The sequence below is a fragment of the Malurus melanocephalus genome, unplaced genomic scaffold (genome assembly GCF_030028575.1).
Source record: "Malurus melanocephalus ecotype Western Australia unplaced genomic scaffold, MMel_1.1 scaffold_175, whole genome shotgun sequence".
Lineage (NCBI taxonomy): Eukaryota > Metazoa > Chordata > Aves > Passeriformes > Maluridae > Malurus > Malurus melanocephalus.
This window is the reverse complement of record NW_026623407.1, coordinates 1136912-1153007: the sequence shown is the minus strand read 5'-3', so window position 1 is coordinate 1153007 and position 16096 is coordinate 1136912. Positions and strand designations below refer to the sequence as shown.

Sequence of the window (16096 nt, the reverse complement as noted above, 5' to 3'; positions counted from 1 at the left end):
TTTTTTTTTTTTTTTTTTTTAATAATTAAATGGTGTAGAAAGTGCCAAAGAATACCAAATTACCTGAGAAAACTGGCAGTGGCCGTCTTACCCAATAGCATGGAATTCAAAGGGATGAGGAAAATTGAGGTAAATCTATATGGTACCATGAGCTGTTCACTCATGAAATGTAAAAGCTGAACCAAGCCAACAGAGAAGGCAGGAAAGAATTCATGGAACTATCTAGGATTATTTTAAAGGTTACAGAGCAACAGTTTTTCATACTGATAGGAAATTTTGCAGTCCTTTCACATCTGTGAAATCTGATAAATGCTCATATTTTTGGAGAAGATATGCAGTATTTAACTAAACATAACTGAGTGCAATTGAGCCTTCTGGAACAGGCTGCCCACAGAAGTTGTGGATGTCTCATCCCCTGAAATGTSCGAGGCCAGGCTGGATGGGTTTTGAGTAACCAGCTGTCCCTGCCCATGAAATTGGGTATAATTAAAGGTCTCTTCCAGCCCAAATCTTTCTGTTACACAGAGGAGAATTATTACCAAATCTTCACTATTCAGGAGAGCAGGAAAGTCATGGCCAAAACCCTACAAAGTTTTTGTTCCACAGAAAATTCTGGAATGTCAAAATGTTTTGTTTCTAGTTGCAACTAAAACTTAAACTCTGAACAGGCTTGGCTTGGAAAAAAACCATAAAACAATTTGAAATTTGAGACTGTTGCATTCTATGTTTTCAGGTTTTGTCTGTCTATACCGCATATCATACCACAACCAGAAATTCAAAATGAACTCAACTCTACCTTGCAGTGCCTGAAGGCAGCCTATAAGAGAGAGGGGTAGGGACTTTTTACGAAAGTATGTAGGGACAGGACAAAGGGGAATGGATTCAAAGTGAAAGACAGTAGGTTTAAATTAGATATTAGGAAAAAAAGTTTCCCTGTGAGGGTGGTGAGTCCCTGGCACAGGTTGCTCAGAGAAGTCATGGATTCCCCATCTCTGGAAGTGTTCAAGGCCARGCTGGATGGAGTTTTGAACAAGCTRATCTAGTGCAAGGATCCAGATCTAATTGGACCTAGATGATCTCTAAAGTCTGTTCCAACCCAGGCCATTCCACRATTCCATGGCATAACACAACACTTTAAATATGGCCCTTTGATCTTGTTTGAAGGTGATGCTTGAGGCATAAACAATGGCAACACCTTGCTGCTGAATGAAGCTGTAGCTCCTTTACCCCAACAACACCCAGAGGGYCCTTCCCAGTCCATCCTCAGCTCCTCAGCTAAGCCATAACTCTGCTCAGATCATGCTATGTGCTCCCATCTGCTGTCTGGTGCAAACTCTCCCTCTCTGCTGAGGTGAACAGCCCCAGATCAACCTCTCCTTGAGATGMACTGTGCAGCTAGCTGGGGCTGGGGGGACTGGAGCATGCAAATATGAAATAAAAGAAAGTAATAAAAAAAGTTGACTAACCTAACCCACCTGAGCTCGGCTCACAGGGATCGATGTCCTCGTCATCGCTGGGACATTCAGCCGAGGCCACCAGGATGTCATCTGTGGTCTGCAAAGAAAATAAGAGTCAGATTGATGTTCTTGAATTGACTGAACATGTTGTAAGATTCGCACCAGCATTTTTCTCTTTTTTTTATTTTATTTTTTTAAATTTATGCAAGGCCCAGAGCATTCCAGACTTAAAATGTAATGGTGCAGTGACACTCTCCAACTCTGTATTAATGGGACTTTGCTTTTCAATTTGCACTTGTCAGATTTTAGAACTGTGTTAGATACCCAGTGTGGGCGCTTACACATTTTAATATTTTTTTTTGTAATAAGGACAGAAAGTAGAAGGACAGGATTTGTATATTGAGGCTGCTGGTCTTCCCTCTTTATCTCCAGTATCTCTACTATGATATTACTGAGAACATGAGGGCATTAAAAAACAAGTCAAAATAATGAATTGCCTGCAGTGCAGCTGTTAAAACTATTATAAATGTAGTGATGTTTTCTCCATTAACTGCACTCGCTTTCTCAGATGTAGAGTCAAAAAAAAAAGGAAAAAGAAGCAAACATGTTTCTCACTGAGCTGAAAACTAATGAAAAGAAAGTSAAGGAAAGAAAACAATAATGAATATATATAGTGCTAGAAATTATGATGCTATTTTCTTAAATAAGTGAAAATGTCTTATTTCCTTAAAGAAGTGTTGTGTAAGTGCTATGTTTAGGTCCAAGGGTCAAAATGCATTTGGACAATTATTTTGTATAAAGAAATCAAATGAATAAAGACAAAGGAGACAAACCAGAGGATGTATGGTATAACACATCATAAATAAAAGAGCTGGGGAATTCCCATCTCCTGCTTCTTACAGTGCAAGACCAAGGAGATAATCAATGAAACAGTGAGGCAATCAATCAGTCTGAACCCGAAAAAAYGAATCTTTTCAAGTCACCTCTGAGAACAGTCATTTAGAAATGCAATAAGAACCTCTACAGTAATTCAGGAAATAATAGCAGGGAAATCTAAACTGTCACACACCTGGCCATTTCTCAAGAAATTACTRAAGAGGTTAGGAAGAAGCTTTTCTTATGGGCAAGACATTTCATAACTGTCCATTTCAAGCTCCTKCTCACCCCACCAAAGGAAATACATGGAGAGAATAAAATCCTGCATCATATTGAAACAAGAGGCTAAGGCCACAGCAGGCAAAAAGCCATCCCTGGATTCCTGTCTGATATCAATCCCAGCAACCCATTTCAGTGAAGGTGAAACTTTTTTTCTTTATCTCTCTGTGAGCGCAGAGGAGAGACATAAAACACATGAAAGTATTCCTTCATCAGTTTAAATCTGAGGATGTAAAAATTTTATTTCTGTGCAGCAGGGCCAAAGGCTAACCCATGTTGTTTATCATTATTATTCTAACCAGAGTTTTAAAGCGAAGCATATTACAGTAATAGGCTTTACTTTGTCACGCTTCAAGAATATTAATGAATATAAGCTTTCAGCACTTCTCTGAAGTAGGAAAGTGATACAGGAATATATTCATTAATATGTGAGGCGTAACAAAGAAAAGCCCATTATAATAATAATATATTTTAGAGGTAAAAGACTGAGGCATATCAGAATGAAGTAACTTGCTGAAGGTAATCAGAAAGGCTATAGACAACAGCTATGTTTGCATGCCATGATCATGAAAATTATCTCTCCTTATAGCTGAGAAAATTTGTAGCTAGGGGAAACAACTGTAAATCTGAAATACTGCCAAAATTAGTTGGCAGATTTGCAAAATTTAAAAAAAAGACCAAAAAGCCCAACATTCTAGTTGTCTTTTCATTCTACCACATGGAAAAACAAAGTTGGGAAAAAAGCCAGCTGCAAACATCCTCTTCAATTTCCAGAATCCATTTCTTATCCCAAKATTACAACCACTTCAGCTTGAAAACCAGTAACTTAGTCTCTTTGAGGAAAATTACCTATGGATTTTTTTAAGTATAAAGAAACCAATAAAGCCTGTACATAAGAAAATATCTCTATACTGTAAACTCCAGAACTATTAAGTATAAAAACATAATAATAAGTACATAAAGTATCACACATCTCCAAAAGTTTCAGTTTGGTCAGTGAAGCCACAAATTTTTCCTTCTACCTACAGCACTGGACAAGGTTACCCTTTTATGACCTGTAGCCAGAATTCTGAATGTTTAGCAGTGGATCACTGAGGAACTCTACACAAATACATTAAACAGAGAGGATGACAATAGTCACAGCAAGAARTGGTCTCAGACCTACTGGTCTAACTGGAATTTTGATCAGGGGTGCTTTGGTACGTGCACAGGGGTCACCCTCATAACTTGAGTGGCCCGAGAAGAAATGATCAGACAGATTTATGGGATTATTGCAGCACCTCTGATTATTCTTGATATAGGACTGCATAGTAAGACTTTCAGTAACTACTTTTTTATACAGTTTGCAGTACATTCAGAATTCTGGTAATTCAAAACTAGCAGAAAAATAATACACTTTAAGTATCTTAATGTCTGAGAGATACTTTGCTCAGTTACTTATACAAGTGTCAAAACTCTCTTTACAAAGTGACACTAATTCCAATCTACAGAAAGAGTGTTCACACTGCTMCAAGAAGAAAGGGTTGCTTTTGAATGATAAAAATGCATGCATATTATGGGTACAGAAATGAAGAGTACCTTAAATAAATGCGAATACAGCATGTCAAGAAAGACCTCATTAATGTCTCAGAATATTAAAGGAAGTAATGTATGGTTCAAAGTCARTACTTGGTATAAAACTAATTTTCTTGCAAGCAATAAATCAAGTATCAGTAGCTGAATAAGAAGTGGAGCGATGCGATGATGTGAAAAGTGTTTYTCTTGAGAAAAATATATCAGGAAGAATTCGAGTGTAAGTATCAATTGAAAGATGTGTCACAACCTCCCCATGTTCTCCCCTTTCCCCAAACCCAAATACTTCTTTGCTGCTACTCATACATATTTTTATCAGAGAAAAGGGCAAAGGAGCTGTGAAATGCAGGTGAGATGGCAATGACCAAACTATAAATGAAAGCGCTTGGTCTGCTTGACAGAAATCAAAATGGGACTCAGAATTAGCTAAAACACTAGAGAATATGAAGAATACATAAATTAAATAYTGTGGGCCTGTTACTTTCTGGAGTTCTTTGTCCAGAAGAGCTCTGACTGATGAGAATTTACCTGAAGAGAGAGCAGGATTTAGACCTGAGGGCATCAGACAGCCATGGGGTGCAGATCAATAATGCAAGACAGAGCAATATGTTTTACTTACTGCACATTACCTTTTCCTCACGCTTTCTAATTTGGATGGGAAGATTTAAAACAAATCAGCTCTCCTAAGTGAATTGCCATTGTTGCTGGCACTATGGCTAATTTACAGGACACTGCTGCAAGCRTTCTCATTAATCAGGGATTTAGAAGTCAGTGGAAAATCCCTTATTTACAGTGAGTGTCTAATAGGATAACAACCAACTGGTATCATCATCATACACGATCGGATTAGAATGTCTCCTGGGTGAGTTGTTCAAATTCATTTAAGAAGTGATACTCCAGTTGTAAGAGATTAAAAAAAATATTAAATACTAGGTGTACAACATGGAAGGCCAGACAGAATTTCTTTTAATTGCTTCTTCTTTTCTTTTTGAATTTTCAGAGATATTTCAGATTCAATTTGCAGATATGACTGTACGATTTAAAAYGCAGTCCACCGTAAAATGTGGATTGGTAAAAAGCTGGATGTCTGTACACATTTCAGAGAAAGAATGGTAGCAAAAGCTTAGAATATGAAAAAATGGATCCAAAAAATTCCCACATTTGGTAAAACTAGAAGGGGCTGCAGAATGTTGGTTCTGACAACTATTCGGGGGTGTGGCCCCTGCAGGAACAGGTCTTGCTTACATCAGCTATGTCTGCTTGCAAAAATAAAGAAATTAGGATTTGTCTCTCAGCCAAGAGACAGTTTAAAATATCACCAATCTGCCACCTTGCCTGAGGAAGGAAATGGTGACTATTTCAAGAAAGCTCCTGGCCAGATGAAAAAAAATGACTCTGTAGTCATGGCTTAAATACAGTGACAGTCTGTAGCTATGGATAAATATCAAGCTGCCTCAAAGGTTACTACCACTGCTTCAAGACTGGTACCAGAAAATACGGCTGTGCCCTTCTAATAGTGCTCTTTGAATGCCATGTCATTAAAAGAAATTATTGCAAATGAATAAACAATGGAGGAGAGTAATTTTTTATTATTATTCATTTTTTTGCATGACCAAGAATAAATACACACCATCTGATTTCGTTTTTATGTATGAAGTCTACTATACCTGAGGGTATGAGAGAAATATGACCTAAAAATTAAATCACCAATCTGAGCTGCGCATTCATTAACAGTATAATGGATCCTGCATATTTTCTCTTGTAGTATTGCACCAGCTCTCCTTTAAATCATAGCACCCTACAGCTACTCTGAATATAGTTTATTCCTTCCTTGTTCAATAATACACTTTATCCAATGAGAACTGCAAGTAAATCCAAATTACACAATAGCTAAAATCTAGCAGAGCTAAATTATTATATGAATTATAACCAGMACAACCTCTTGTGACTACTCTTTAAATTATTTTAGATGAGAACTTCACTGTGTAATTCAGAATCACCCTTATTTATTCATACAGCTTGCCTGCTGAATGATGCCAGAGGCTAGCACTGTTGTGCCTGGAGCTAAAGGCAGCTGGAAGGCAAAGGTTCTGCTCTGAGGAGCTTAGAGTTTGATTTTGGACAACAATTGAGTGTGAGAGGGAGCAGAGGATGAGCAGGGTCAGGTGAGGATGCTGCTGAGAGGCACTAGCGGTCACACAAACTGTAATCCAGCACATTTTCCAAAATTCTGCTCCCATAGAGCAGGAAGGAAGGTCAGCAAGTGAGCAGGCACAGGAAAGCCAGGCAGGAGCTGCTGGGAACAGATGGTGCCTGCGAGCAGCGCAAAGCCTCGCTGAGGAAACTCCAAGTGTTTGGAAGTGTCTGGGGAACAGGACATGGGGACAGGCAGGGTGGCACCGAGAGAGACAGGCAGCACCCATGGCTGGGAAAGGCATGGGAGGATTGAGCATGGCTCTGTTGGGAGGGGAAACAACAAAAAAGTGAAAAATTATCGGTGAGGGAGCAAAGGGGATGAGGGAGCTGATAGCAAGAGACCTGATTATGTGAAAATTAATGGGTAAAAATCYAATGACTGTTAGCAAAGTGCTGTCTGAAAACATACTTTCAGAGGAAGGACTAGGAAATTAAACCTCTCATTCTCCTTTTCCCCTTTTCTGTAATGCTTAATTAACATCTGCTTTCTTTATTTTTTTCTCCTGAAAACAAAGCTTATTCAAATACTCGCAATTTRTTTCAGAGAGAGGCAGCTACAAGTGATGTTTAAACATAAAGCTCTGCTTCAATTTAGCAGAAAGGAATATAGCTAGAGTCATAGTGTAAACAAAGGTTTTGGAAAGCCAACAGATATACAGTACTGTCTTCTTCATTAGCTGTGGCAAACTTCCCTTGGAAAATACGGTTCATGCAACATCTACCAAAAGGAGCCTAGATAAATAATTTTGTGCTTTTGCACTGGACACATTAATTTTTGAGGCAGTGAGGGAATTTCCCAAAAACTAACCCCCCACCCCCCTATATTCCTTCTCCCCCCTTTAAACGGAGGAATAAAGTAACCCAAATCAATGGGAGTGCTGGCAGAAACCAACAGGGTGTGAAAAACTACAAAAGGCTCCATGTGGAAGAACTCAGATTTCATTTTTCAGGATGGGATTGACTTCACAATTTTCTAGCCAGGACCATGTAATTTGATTTTAATTCTTGGCGTGTGAGGCAGATCTTCGTGAGTGGTCACTGAGACAGCTGGGGAAAGAAACTGGAGTGTGTCACATTAATTAGGTGCTCTCCTTATCCTTATCTCCTTATCTTGATGTGCAAGAGGCAGCAGTGATGTAGCAATAATACCAGCTCTAGATGATCTGCTGTTTGGACAGCTGCCTCTAACGCTGTGTTTAACCTGCTATAGGTCACACAAGTATGTGTGCATCAATTACTGCTCGTCCACCCACTTCCACAAAGTATTTTCATCAGCACTGTGCTACTGAAAAACTGTGTCATTTCTAGACATGGGCATTAGAATGCTAATAGTTCAAGCTCATGCACAATATTTATTAAATCTTTTGCTAACTGCTGACATATTATTACCCAGTAGTGTGAAAATACAGTAGCTGAAAATCAAGGTGCTTTCTCAAAATGGCTCTGATGTAATTAATACTGCCACGTTATTTCTTGAATTGTCAGTGTTTGATGCTGGGAGAAAGCAAAAGCCTTGATTAATAGCTCCTCTCATGAAAAAAAAAGAAAAGACAAAAAAAAAAGAAACCTCCAGGCTGTAGCACCCAAACACAGTGAGGCCTTTCAGTCAGTGAAATGAGTGCTGCAGAAATTAAATTCTGAGATGAAGAGCTCGAGATGATGCCTCAGATGCCCTGCAAGGCACCTTCAGCCTCTGTCCCCAAACCCCAGCAACAATAGGAACACACCTGCTCCACACAGCAAAGTAGAATCCCCTCATTTCTGGCCTCCACCAAACAGTTCATCTTTCCACACAACTGCCTAAAAATCTGTGGAGGTAAGTCCAAACAGAGCAGCTCTTGTATTACTTCTCCAACCTCCACCCAAACATCTAAATTCTCGTGGGCAAAATTGCTGCAAATAGCAGGAATATATTTGAGAAAAGGATTTGTAGTAAAATAATGTCAACAAAACCATGTTCCTTTAAGCTCTGAATTTGAAGTTAATTGCTTTGGTCAAACTCTTAGAGTCACATGTCTCATCTGTCAAGATGCAGAAGCAGAGCTGAGAAAATCCACATGCTGGCAAAGCTATAGGGTTTTACCTGGACAGATAGCCAGGCAGCACTCTACACTAATCTTTAAAAATTAAAGCATTACTAATTAAAAAATAGGAAAATAATCCAAACATTTTCCTATCAGGTCATGTTCCTTACCTCCTGCAACATATGGATTTTGTTAGTTTCASAGATGTAGACCAAAAACAAATTTTATATTAATTTTATTTAAGAATGTCACGTTTCTTATCCCCTTTTGAAGCTTTTTGGAGTTGCTGCCTGGAAAATTATCCCTTCCCATTTCTCTCCTAGCTAGCAATTAATGAAAATGCACACATCTACATTAATATGTTTTTCACTGGCCATTTTTCCATATTTAAAGGCTGTAAAAGGAGATCTATAACAGAATATTCACCCTGTAACAGCAGGGGCTACTTTGARCTTCTTGAAACAAGCTGATCCTGAACTGACTCGTGTCATAAAAACCTGAGCACAAGGAGCCATGTCAGCATCATGCCTATCTCTGCATTGATTAAGATCTAAATTTGTTTTGCAGAGCCAGATGAAYGGACCAGGGTTTGCCTTCTTTCCCAAAAACCAGCAYGACATTGTCGTGCTTCTGACTGACRCAGAACTACAGGTGGAGTAAAAAGACAAAACTGCATCCATCTCTCCTACTGGAAATACTGGGGATGGCTGGCTGTGAATAAACAATGTATGAGCTCTCCACACGTGTGCTTTGCTCCCTTTGCTCCATCCATCCCTCTCCCTCCCTTCTGCAGTGGGATTGATGGAAATGGAAGCTCACTGCTCTCAGGACCCTCTCCAAGCCCTTGGGAGCTGCTGGCTGATCCCTCAGCCTGCTCTGAGCCAGACCCCTGAGCCTGCTCTGCCCCTGAACAAACCACAGGAGGATGCAGGCACAACTAGCCCAAGGCAATTTTTCTTTCATGCAGGAGGAAAAAAAAAAAAAAAACCCACAAATGAAGAGACATGGCACAAAAGTGGACTTTATCCCTTGAAAGCACACATCGATATGCAACGTGCCACTAGSCAAAACGCTGGCCCCTGATTGCAAAATGTCTATTATTGATGCTGTGCTGCTTGGATAAAGAATGAGTGAGTCACTGCCTCGTTTCTTTCTCATCTAACTTTTAGATTCATGGGGCTGTAACATTCTTGTTTCCAGAAATAATTCTGTCGGCTAATTTTCATTCTGCAATTACAAATAGTTCTGCCATGGAATGTACTGATCCGAGGAAGCTGTGCCACTTTTCAGCTTAGCTGTTTCACCCTTATTTCCCCCAGGTAATGAAAATCGGTTGAAAACAAGGGACAGGTAGTCTGTGAACTCTCTAAAAGTCTCTCRCTCCTTCTTTCCAAGATCCTTTCCAGAACATCCATATTCCTTTCCCATAAACATCATAGCTCATTCCAGAACAACAAAAATGCAGTTTGATTTTTGTTTTGTTTTTACATTTGCGCTGAGCCTAAAATATCTGGAATATAATGTGGTTGATGAAATGCAATCCTATTATTTTCTCCTAGGCGAGAAAATTATTTTGCCTCTAAGTAYGAGGGAAATATTTCTGGGCATTATGCTTTTATTTTCTGGTATCATTTTATTTTTAGCCATCTCTTTTGCTGAAGTAAACATTTTGGTCTCCATTAATTCTGAACTCACAAAACACAGTGGAGACTTTTGCAGATTCTTTTTCATATTAACTCAGAAGAAGACTATGCCTATTAAATGGCAACATTACAACAGTGATAGCAAATATTTTAATTTATATTTCTGCATTACAAATCACATGTACAGAGATTGTCAAATTTTTGGAATATGAGTCTTGCTGCATTTGCATTCATCTCAGAAAACTCAGGCATAGCATTATTAAAGCCTTCAGAATTGACAATTTGAGTTTTTTGTTGGGGAAGTGGTGCTGCTTTTAATTGACCATTCAGYTTACAGTAAAGAATAAAATTTAAAGTTTCTGAGGGTCCAAGAGGGTACACTGTTCCCTCCCAGATAYTAGATCTTTTGTCACATTTTATCCCCCAGTATCACAGGCTTACACAGGTTTACCCAAAGCAGAGAAAATAAAACTGAAGCTGTTTTCCCACAACCTTGTCTTTGAAACAAGGCCTTTTCAAATATTAASCAATTAGTTCTACTACTAAAAAAATTCCCACACATCCTTTTATCAAGGTTTCAATTAAAAAATTCAGACAACAATGTCAGGACCAGGGAAAATACTGAGGAAATAACCTACTGGTTCTGCAGGGTTGAGAAATGTTCTATAGAGGAGCTGCATTCTGCAAGTACAACCTGGYAACACTAGCAAGAGTTAGTTAGCTACACATGCATTGGAAGAAGACAATGCCTAATTGCCTGTCAATTAAAATAAGTTTCWTTAAAGCCACTGTTTCAGAGACACCATTAATTACACAGTTTCTGAAAGTKCACCTTTGTCACAGAGGTATTTGGGTTCGTTAATGATGCTTTTATTCTGTAAGTAARAACAGTCAAAATTCAGGTGAGAAACAGACTCCAGGAAAGCAGCAGGCTTTGCACAGCTGGGAGATGCTCCAGGGGATTGCTGGGATATTATTTATGTGCAGATGTTATTTACAACCATGCTGTTCACCAGGAACCTTCCTTTTTCATGAAAATCTACCCAGGCTAATAAAAACTGTGGCTCACATAGGAGATTATTTGGGTTTGGGACCTAAAAATGCAGCCTTACTTTAAAGGATAGGCAGTGGTTTGCYAGTTCCAGAGAGGAACTGAGGCCTGGGAGACAATTTCTCCCCTGCTGTCCAGAGTGCTGCTGATGGCATTGAGGAGGTGTGGAGGAAGAGCAGGAAGGAGAGAGAAATCAGGCTTGGAATGATGGCAAGGTGGGATACTGAGATGAAAGGCCAGGAATGTGTGAAAAGCAATAGAGATAAGATGGCAGAGGATTTGGGAAGAGAAGTGAAACACTGCTTGCTGTAAGGCTGAGGGGACACAGATCATCACAAAGGGAAAAGAGGATGGGGGGAAAAGAGCTGCAGGAAATCAGCAAAGTGGCACATGGAGAGCCGTGGAGAACTGTGGGCATGGGGAAGTTTGGGATAAGGACAAAGAATGCTGGACCAGTCAGTGGCAGGAAAAATCCCAGAATTTTAGCCATTGGAACAGGCACCAAGATTTCAGCTTTCCTTTCACTGTCAATCACTATCTCCCAAACACTCTAGTTAAGATTTCAGCTTGCCTGCAGATCTCTGGCCCATTGGGATCCATCATTTAAAGGACATAAAGCTAAAGCAGAGATTTGCCAGGTGAATGCACAGATCCAGCTGTGCCAGCTGTCCATTTCAGGGTGTCAGTCCCACGGTGCAGAGTGGAACAGTTTTCTGCTGTTTGTTTTGAAAGAAAACCACAATATAAAACATTTGATTTGGAGAATTTTAAGTGTGAAAGGGAACGAACACCCGAGAGTTAGGGGATGCCAGAACTCGAGTCTGACATGAAGCCTTAATTCACATGTTTTGTGTCTGCACAGTCTGATGCCATCTTAAATAGAATGCTGGTACAGATTAATAACAGCACATTTGAATGTCAGCTGGTGTAAAGCCACACAGTTCCAGAGAAACAAAATGTTCACACTTCAGTTGTGCATCTGGTCCATAATTTCTTTTTGATACCATTTAAAACTGAGAGCCCAAACCCATAGGGAATTATCTTAAACTTGAGTGTGCCTAAGGTGATGTACTAATCGCTGTTCTTACTGCAACATGGCACGCTTCTGAGTCATACTCCAAAGACAGTTTTGCTGTGAGGTAATAAAAAAAAAATGTAAGTTAAAATTATTAAGTCACGGAAAGTCTGGATTTTTGACCTTCATTATTATATTATGAGCAATAGCTAGGAATATGGAGGAGAGTTTAAAATAGAAGGCAAAATGAGAAATAAACCATGTATGCATGCCCCAGTTATTCAATAAGGCACTGTATTTTGACAAGGTCYTTCCATTCCCTGGCAGCAACTTATCAGTTATCTGTTAAAATTCCTTTTCATAAGGCATTACAGTTGTTGAAATACAGCAAGGAAAATACAAACACAAAAGCAAGGAAATTTCATTTGGTTGGAGTGCGAACATCAAGATAGCATAAGATTCCCCTTTAAAAATAAAAAGGATTTCATAAGACCCAGGCTCAAACTCCGATGGGCGTCTAGAAGTTCTTGCTGGTGCAACTAAAACATTCAGCTGACTCCCTAAATAGGCATGCTATGTCAGGAAGGGCTATAATTAAACTCCCTGAGTCTGTCACTCTTGTCTGTATGGGAATTTTACTGTGATMCAAACGAAGTTAATTAAAACTGGTGTAACTCCCAGGTGCATAYATTTTGCTGGGAAAAGCCCAAATGTTTGGTGCGTATTTTTGGAGGGCAGGGTGAGCAGCTCCAGGCAGCCCATGGATCTGCTCTGTGCATCCACAGGAGGAGGTGGAGCTGCCTGGGCTGATCCATGGGTGTGAGGATGGCAGTGGGATGTGCCAGACCCTTCCTGGGAACACTGGCACTGACGCCTCGCTGTGTCTGACTGCAGAGCGAGCCCCACCACACTGCAGCTCCTCAGACCCCACTCTCCTGCTTCCAACAGCCCTGTGCTGCTGGCAGGAGAGCCAAATGTGGGACCAGAACCGTGCAGATGAGCACGTGACAAAATCTGAATCAAATCAGACTATTGCCACCCTTCTCCCACTGCCTCACCATGAGGAACACGGGAAGTTTGTCACTGTCAAATTGCCCCGAGCTCCTCGTGCTGGACAGCAGACCAAGGGTCACATTCAAGTCTGCATTCAGGTCTCTGAAGCTTTTATGAGTCTAAGGAAACTTCAGTGCAATCTCCCTTCGGCATTGCAGCGCAGCACCTTGGTACCCTAAGATGTTTTTTTTCTCTTTTTTCTCTTCTTTTTTTTTTTTTTTTTTTTTTTTTTTCCACCTTTTTCCTCCTAATTTTTTCTTTTTTTCTCTTTTTTCCTCTTTTTCTCTTTTTTTTTTTTTTTTTTTTTTTTTTTTAACATCTTCACAAAAACACGCAGTTGCTAGACTCTCCAGATATCTCAGATTCCCCAGATTCCCTAGATCTGAACAAAGCTATAAAACTGCCTTCACACATTGCTGTTATTGATTTCTCTCGTCTTTAGTATTCYATGGTCTCACGCAAGGGACTCAACCTCCTCCTCCCCTGCTGTTCTCCTGAGGTCTGTCCTTTGGAGTAGGGGACCTCTCTCTTCTCCCTAATATCTCAGCAAAATCTATTTTTTATAACCTCTGCTCACCTTTGTCTCCCTGCTGAAAGATTTCTAATTAGCCTGCTCGGATGATCGAAGTCCCCTGTTGCCCTGAGCACTCTCCCTTTCGCAGTCATTGTTCAGACTCTGCTGCRCCAGTCCAAGAGCTGGGCTGAAATTATTTCATCTGTTGCTCTCTGATCATCATAATGATAATGGAGTAGCACTCCTGACTTAATGGTGCCCATGTATCATGAACTTTAATATCTGTAATAAGCCTCAACGCAGAGGAGCAGATTTTGAGCTGCTTGGAAGGGAGAGGAGCACAGGAGCTGCCTGCAAAGCAGGGCTCCACCCCTCTCCTGGATCAGCTCTCACAAAATTGTTCTCAGACACACGTGGACATTTTCCACTATGACACCAAAAAGACAAGTACTTCTTGGCTGCCCTGTTATGTAGCCTTTGCCATTCGGGGCATCCTTGCTAGTTTTATSCAGCACCACAAGACAGGAACTGGGATCCAGCATCTGGCCAGAGAACATTGCAGAAATGCAAGTTGTTATTAGGGTCCTTCAAGGCATGCATGCAGCTCTGTATTTCAGTGCTGTAAGTCAAAGATTTCCCAATATGCAGAGAAACAACCTGCATCACAATGTGCAGAAATCTGAAGTGAAAGAAAGAACAACTCTGGAACCTTATTCTGGCTGGCTTTTACAGCATGTAAGTGTAACATCTAAGCACTCAGGTGAAGAAAACAAAAAACTCCACAAGTCAGGTGAGACTGCCCAGAGAGAATTTCTTCACCTGCTCACACCAATTTGCAAAAATTAATTGTATGGAAGGAGCCACATAATGTTGAATTTCATGATGAATGGACACTATGACAGCAAACGATTTCCCCTAATGTTCCATTATGCTTCTCAACATTWGAAATTTAATTACTTGAAGAAAAAAAAAATAAAAAAGGCAAAAGCCATCAATAGCCTCACCATTATAGGGTGTTTCAACTTGAGAAGGCATTTTGTTTCACCACAAAGAAAACTTCATGTGCAAACCCACGGGAGGCAGATCTCAGACATTATGACAATGTTGCTATAGCAATTATTTGTGGGAATGTGCATCGGTGGCAGCTCAGCTCTCAAACCTACTGCTCAGCTCATGCATGCTGCTCWTCACCAGAATATCAACTGCCTGGTGCTCACTGTGTCCTAATCAGATTTGTAAATTACTTACAGTGATGTACTTCCAAAACTAGGAATGGAAGAGCAGTTTTGTTACTAACATTTAATCGTGCTCAGAAAAACCCTTTATACCTATGCATTAACTTAGATATTTCAACTGCTCCTTTTTGTGAAGGYGAAGTCATATAAACCTATTCTAAAAGCAATCAATTACATTTCCTGAATTATTGTGCATAATATATTATTCAAATGGGGTCTGCATTGAATAGTGGTTATTTAAGATCAGATTATTATTTGGAAGAAAAGGAAGAGAAACTTAGATTGAGGCAAAATTTTATTACGATTCAGCATAAACAAGGGGTGTGAAAATGYAATGTTCAAGTATTCTCAAAARCCCAAGCAACAGATAAAGCAGRGATATCTGAATCACCCTTGCATGTATTTAGTCCATTTAATAATACTTCACTGCTCAGCTAAACTAAATTTTCCTGGCTACAATCATTAAAAATAAATGCATCTGCGCAACRCTTGTGATATTAATGGGCAGCTTCAGGCCTGAAATCAAAACCTCAGCACCAAAGAATCCCATATATTGGGAGGGTTTGGGTTTGAAGCTCGTTCACTTTAGCAAAACTATCTGTGAACATAAAACTCACAGAAAATGGACAAACTACCTCTGCAGACCAGGTTCTTTGGGTGCTTATATCCTCAGCCATCTACAAGCACTTTCTTCAACCTACAGTACTTTAAGCCCAATTAACTTTATTAATTGATTTTACACTTTTAAACTGCTTCAGCAGCCACAACAGGATGGGTCCTGGGAGGGCATGATGTTTAATTTCACAACGAAGTCTTTGGTAATGAAAGATCCATCATGGCACAAACTGTGTGCCCTACATAAAACAAACCACAGAGGAGCTGGCCGTGTTCTGCTTACCAAAAAACCAGAAAAACAGCCTCTCTCTAAACTCCATCACAGCAAGGCAGCTCCTTAAGATTTCCCTCTCAGTATCTGCAGCCTATCGACTTAGCACACACATATTTCAGCATGTCTTAATATTTTGCTTCAGCACACTGAAAACGTTGCAGCCTCCCTCCTTTGTTCTTCACWGCCTTCCGTAGCAACGGCTGAATTAAAGTAGGTCTGAAATAACTGTTTAAGCAAATTACACTCAGATATTTGGGAGGCTGAAAATTCTAAGTAAAAAAGCCCTACGTCT

At 39.9% G+C, this 16096-nt stretch overlaps 1 protein-coding gene across 16 annotated transcripts in view; it reads right to left on the bottom strand.

Moving 5' to 3' along the window:
- LOC130577361 (neurexin-1-beta) overlaps positions 1-16096 on the bottom strand; it is a 647097-nt gene that overhangs the window by 17081 nt on the left and 613920 nt on the right. For 10 of the 16 annotated variants that reach the window (XM_057372640.1, XM_057372645.1, XM_057372643.1 and 7 more), the window contains one exon: positions 1467-1554. In XM_057372640.1, the coding sequence (XP_057228623.1) occupies positions 1467-1554 (88 nt within the window). The remainder of the gene's footprint in view (positions 1-1466; positions 1555-16096) is intronic. The other 6 variants (XM_057372642.1, XM_057372646.1, XM_057372647.1 and 3 more) reach the window with 1 other exon arrangement.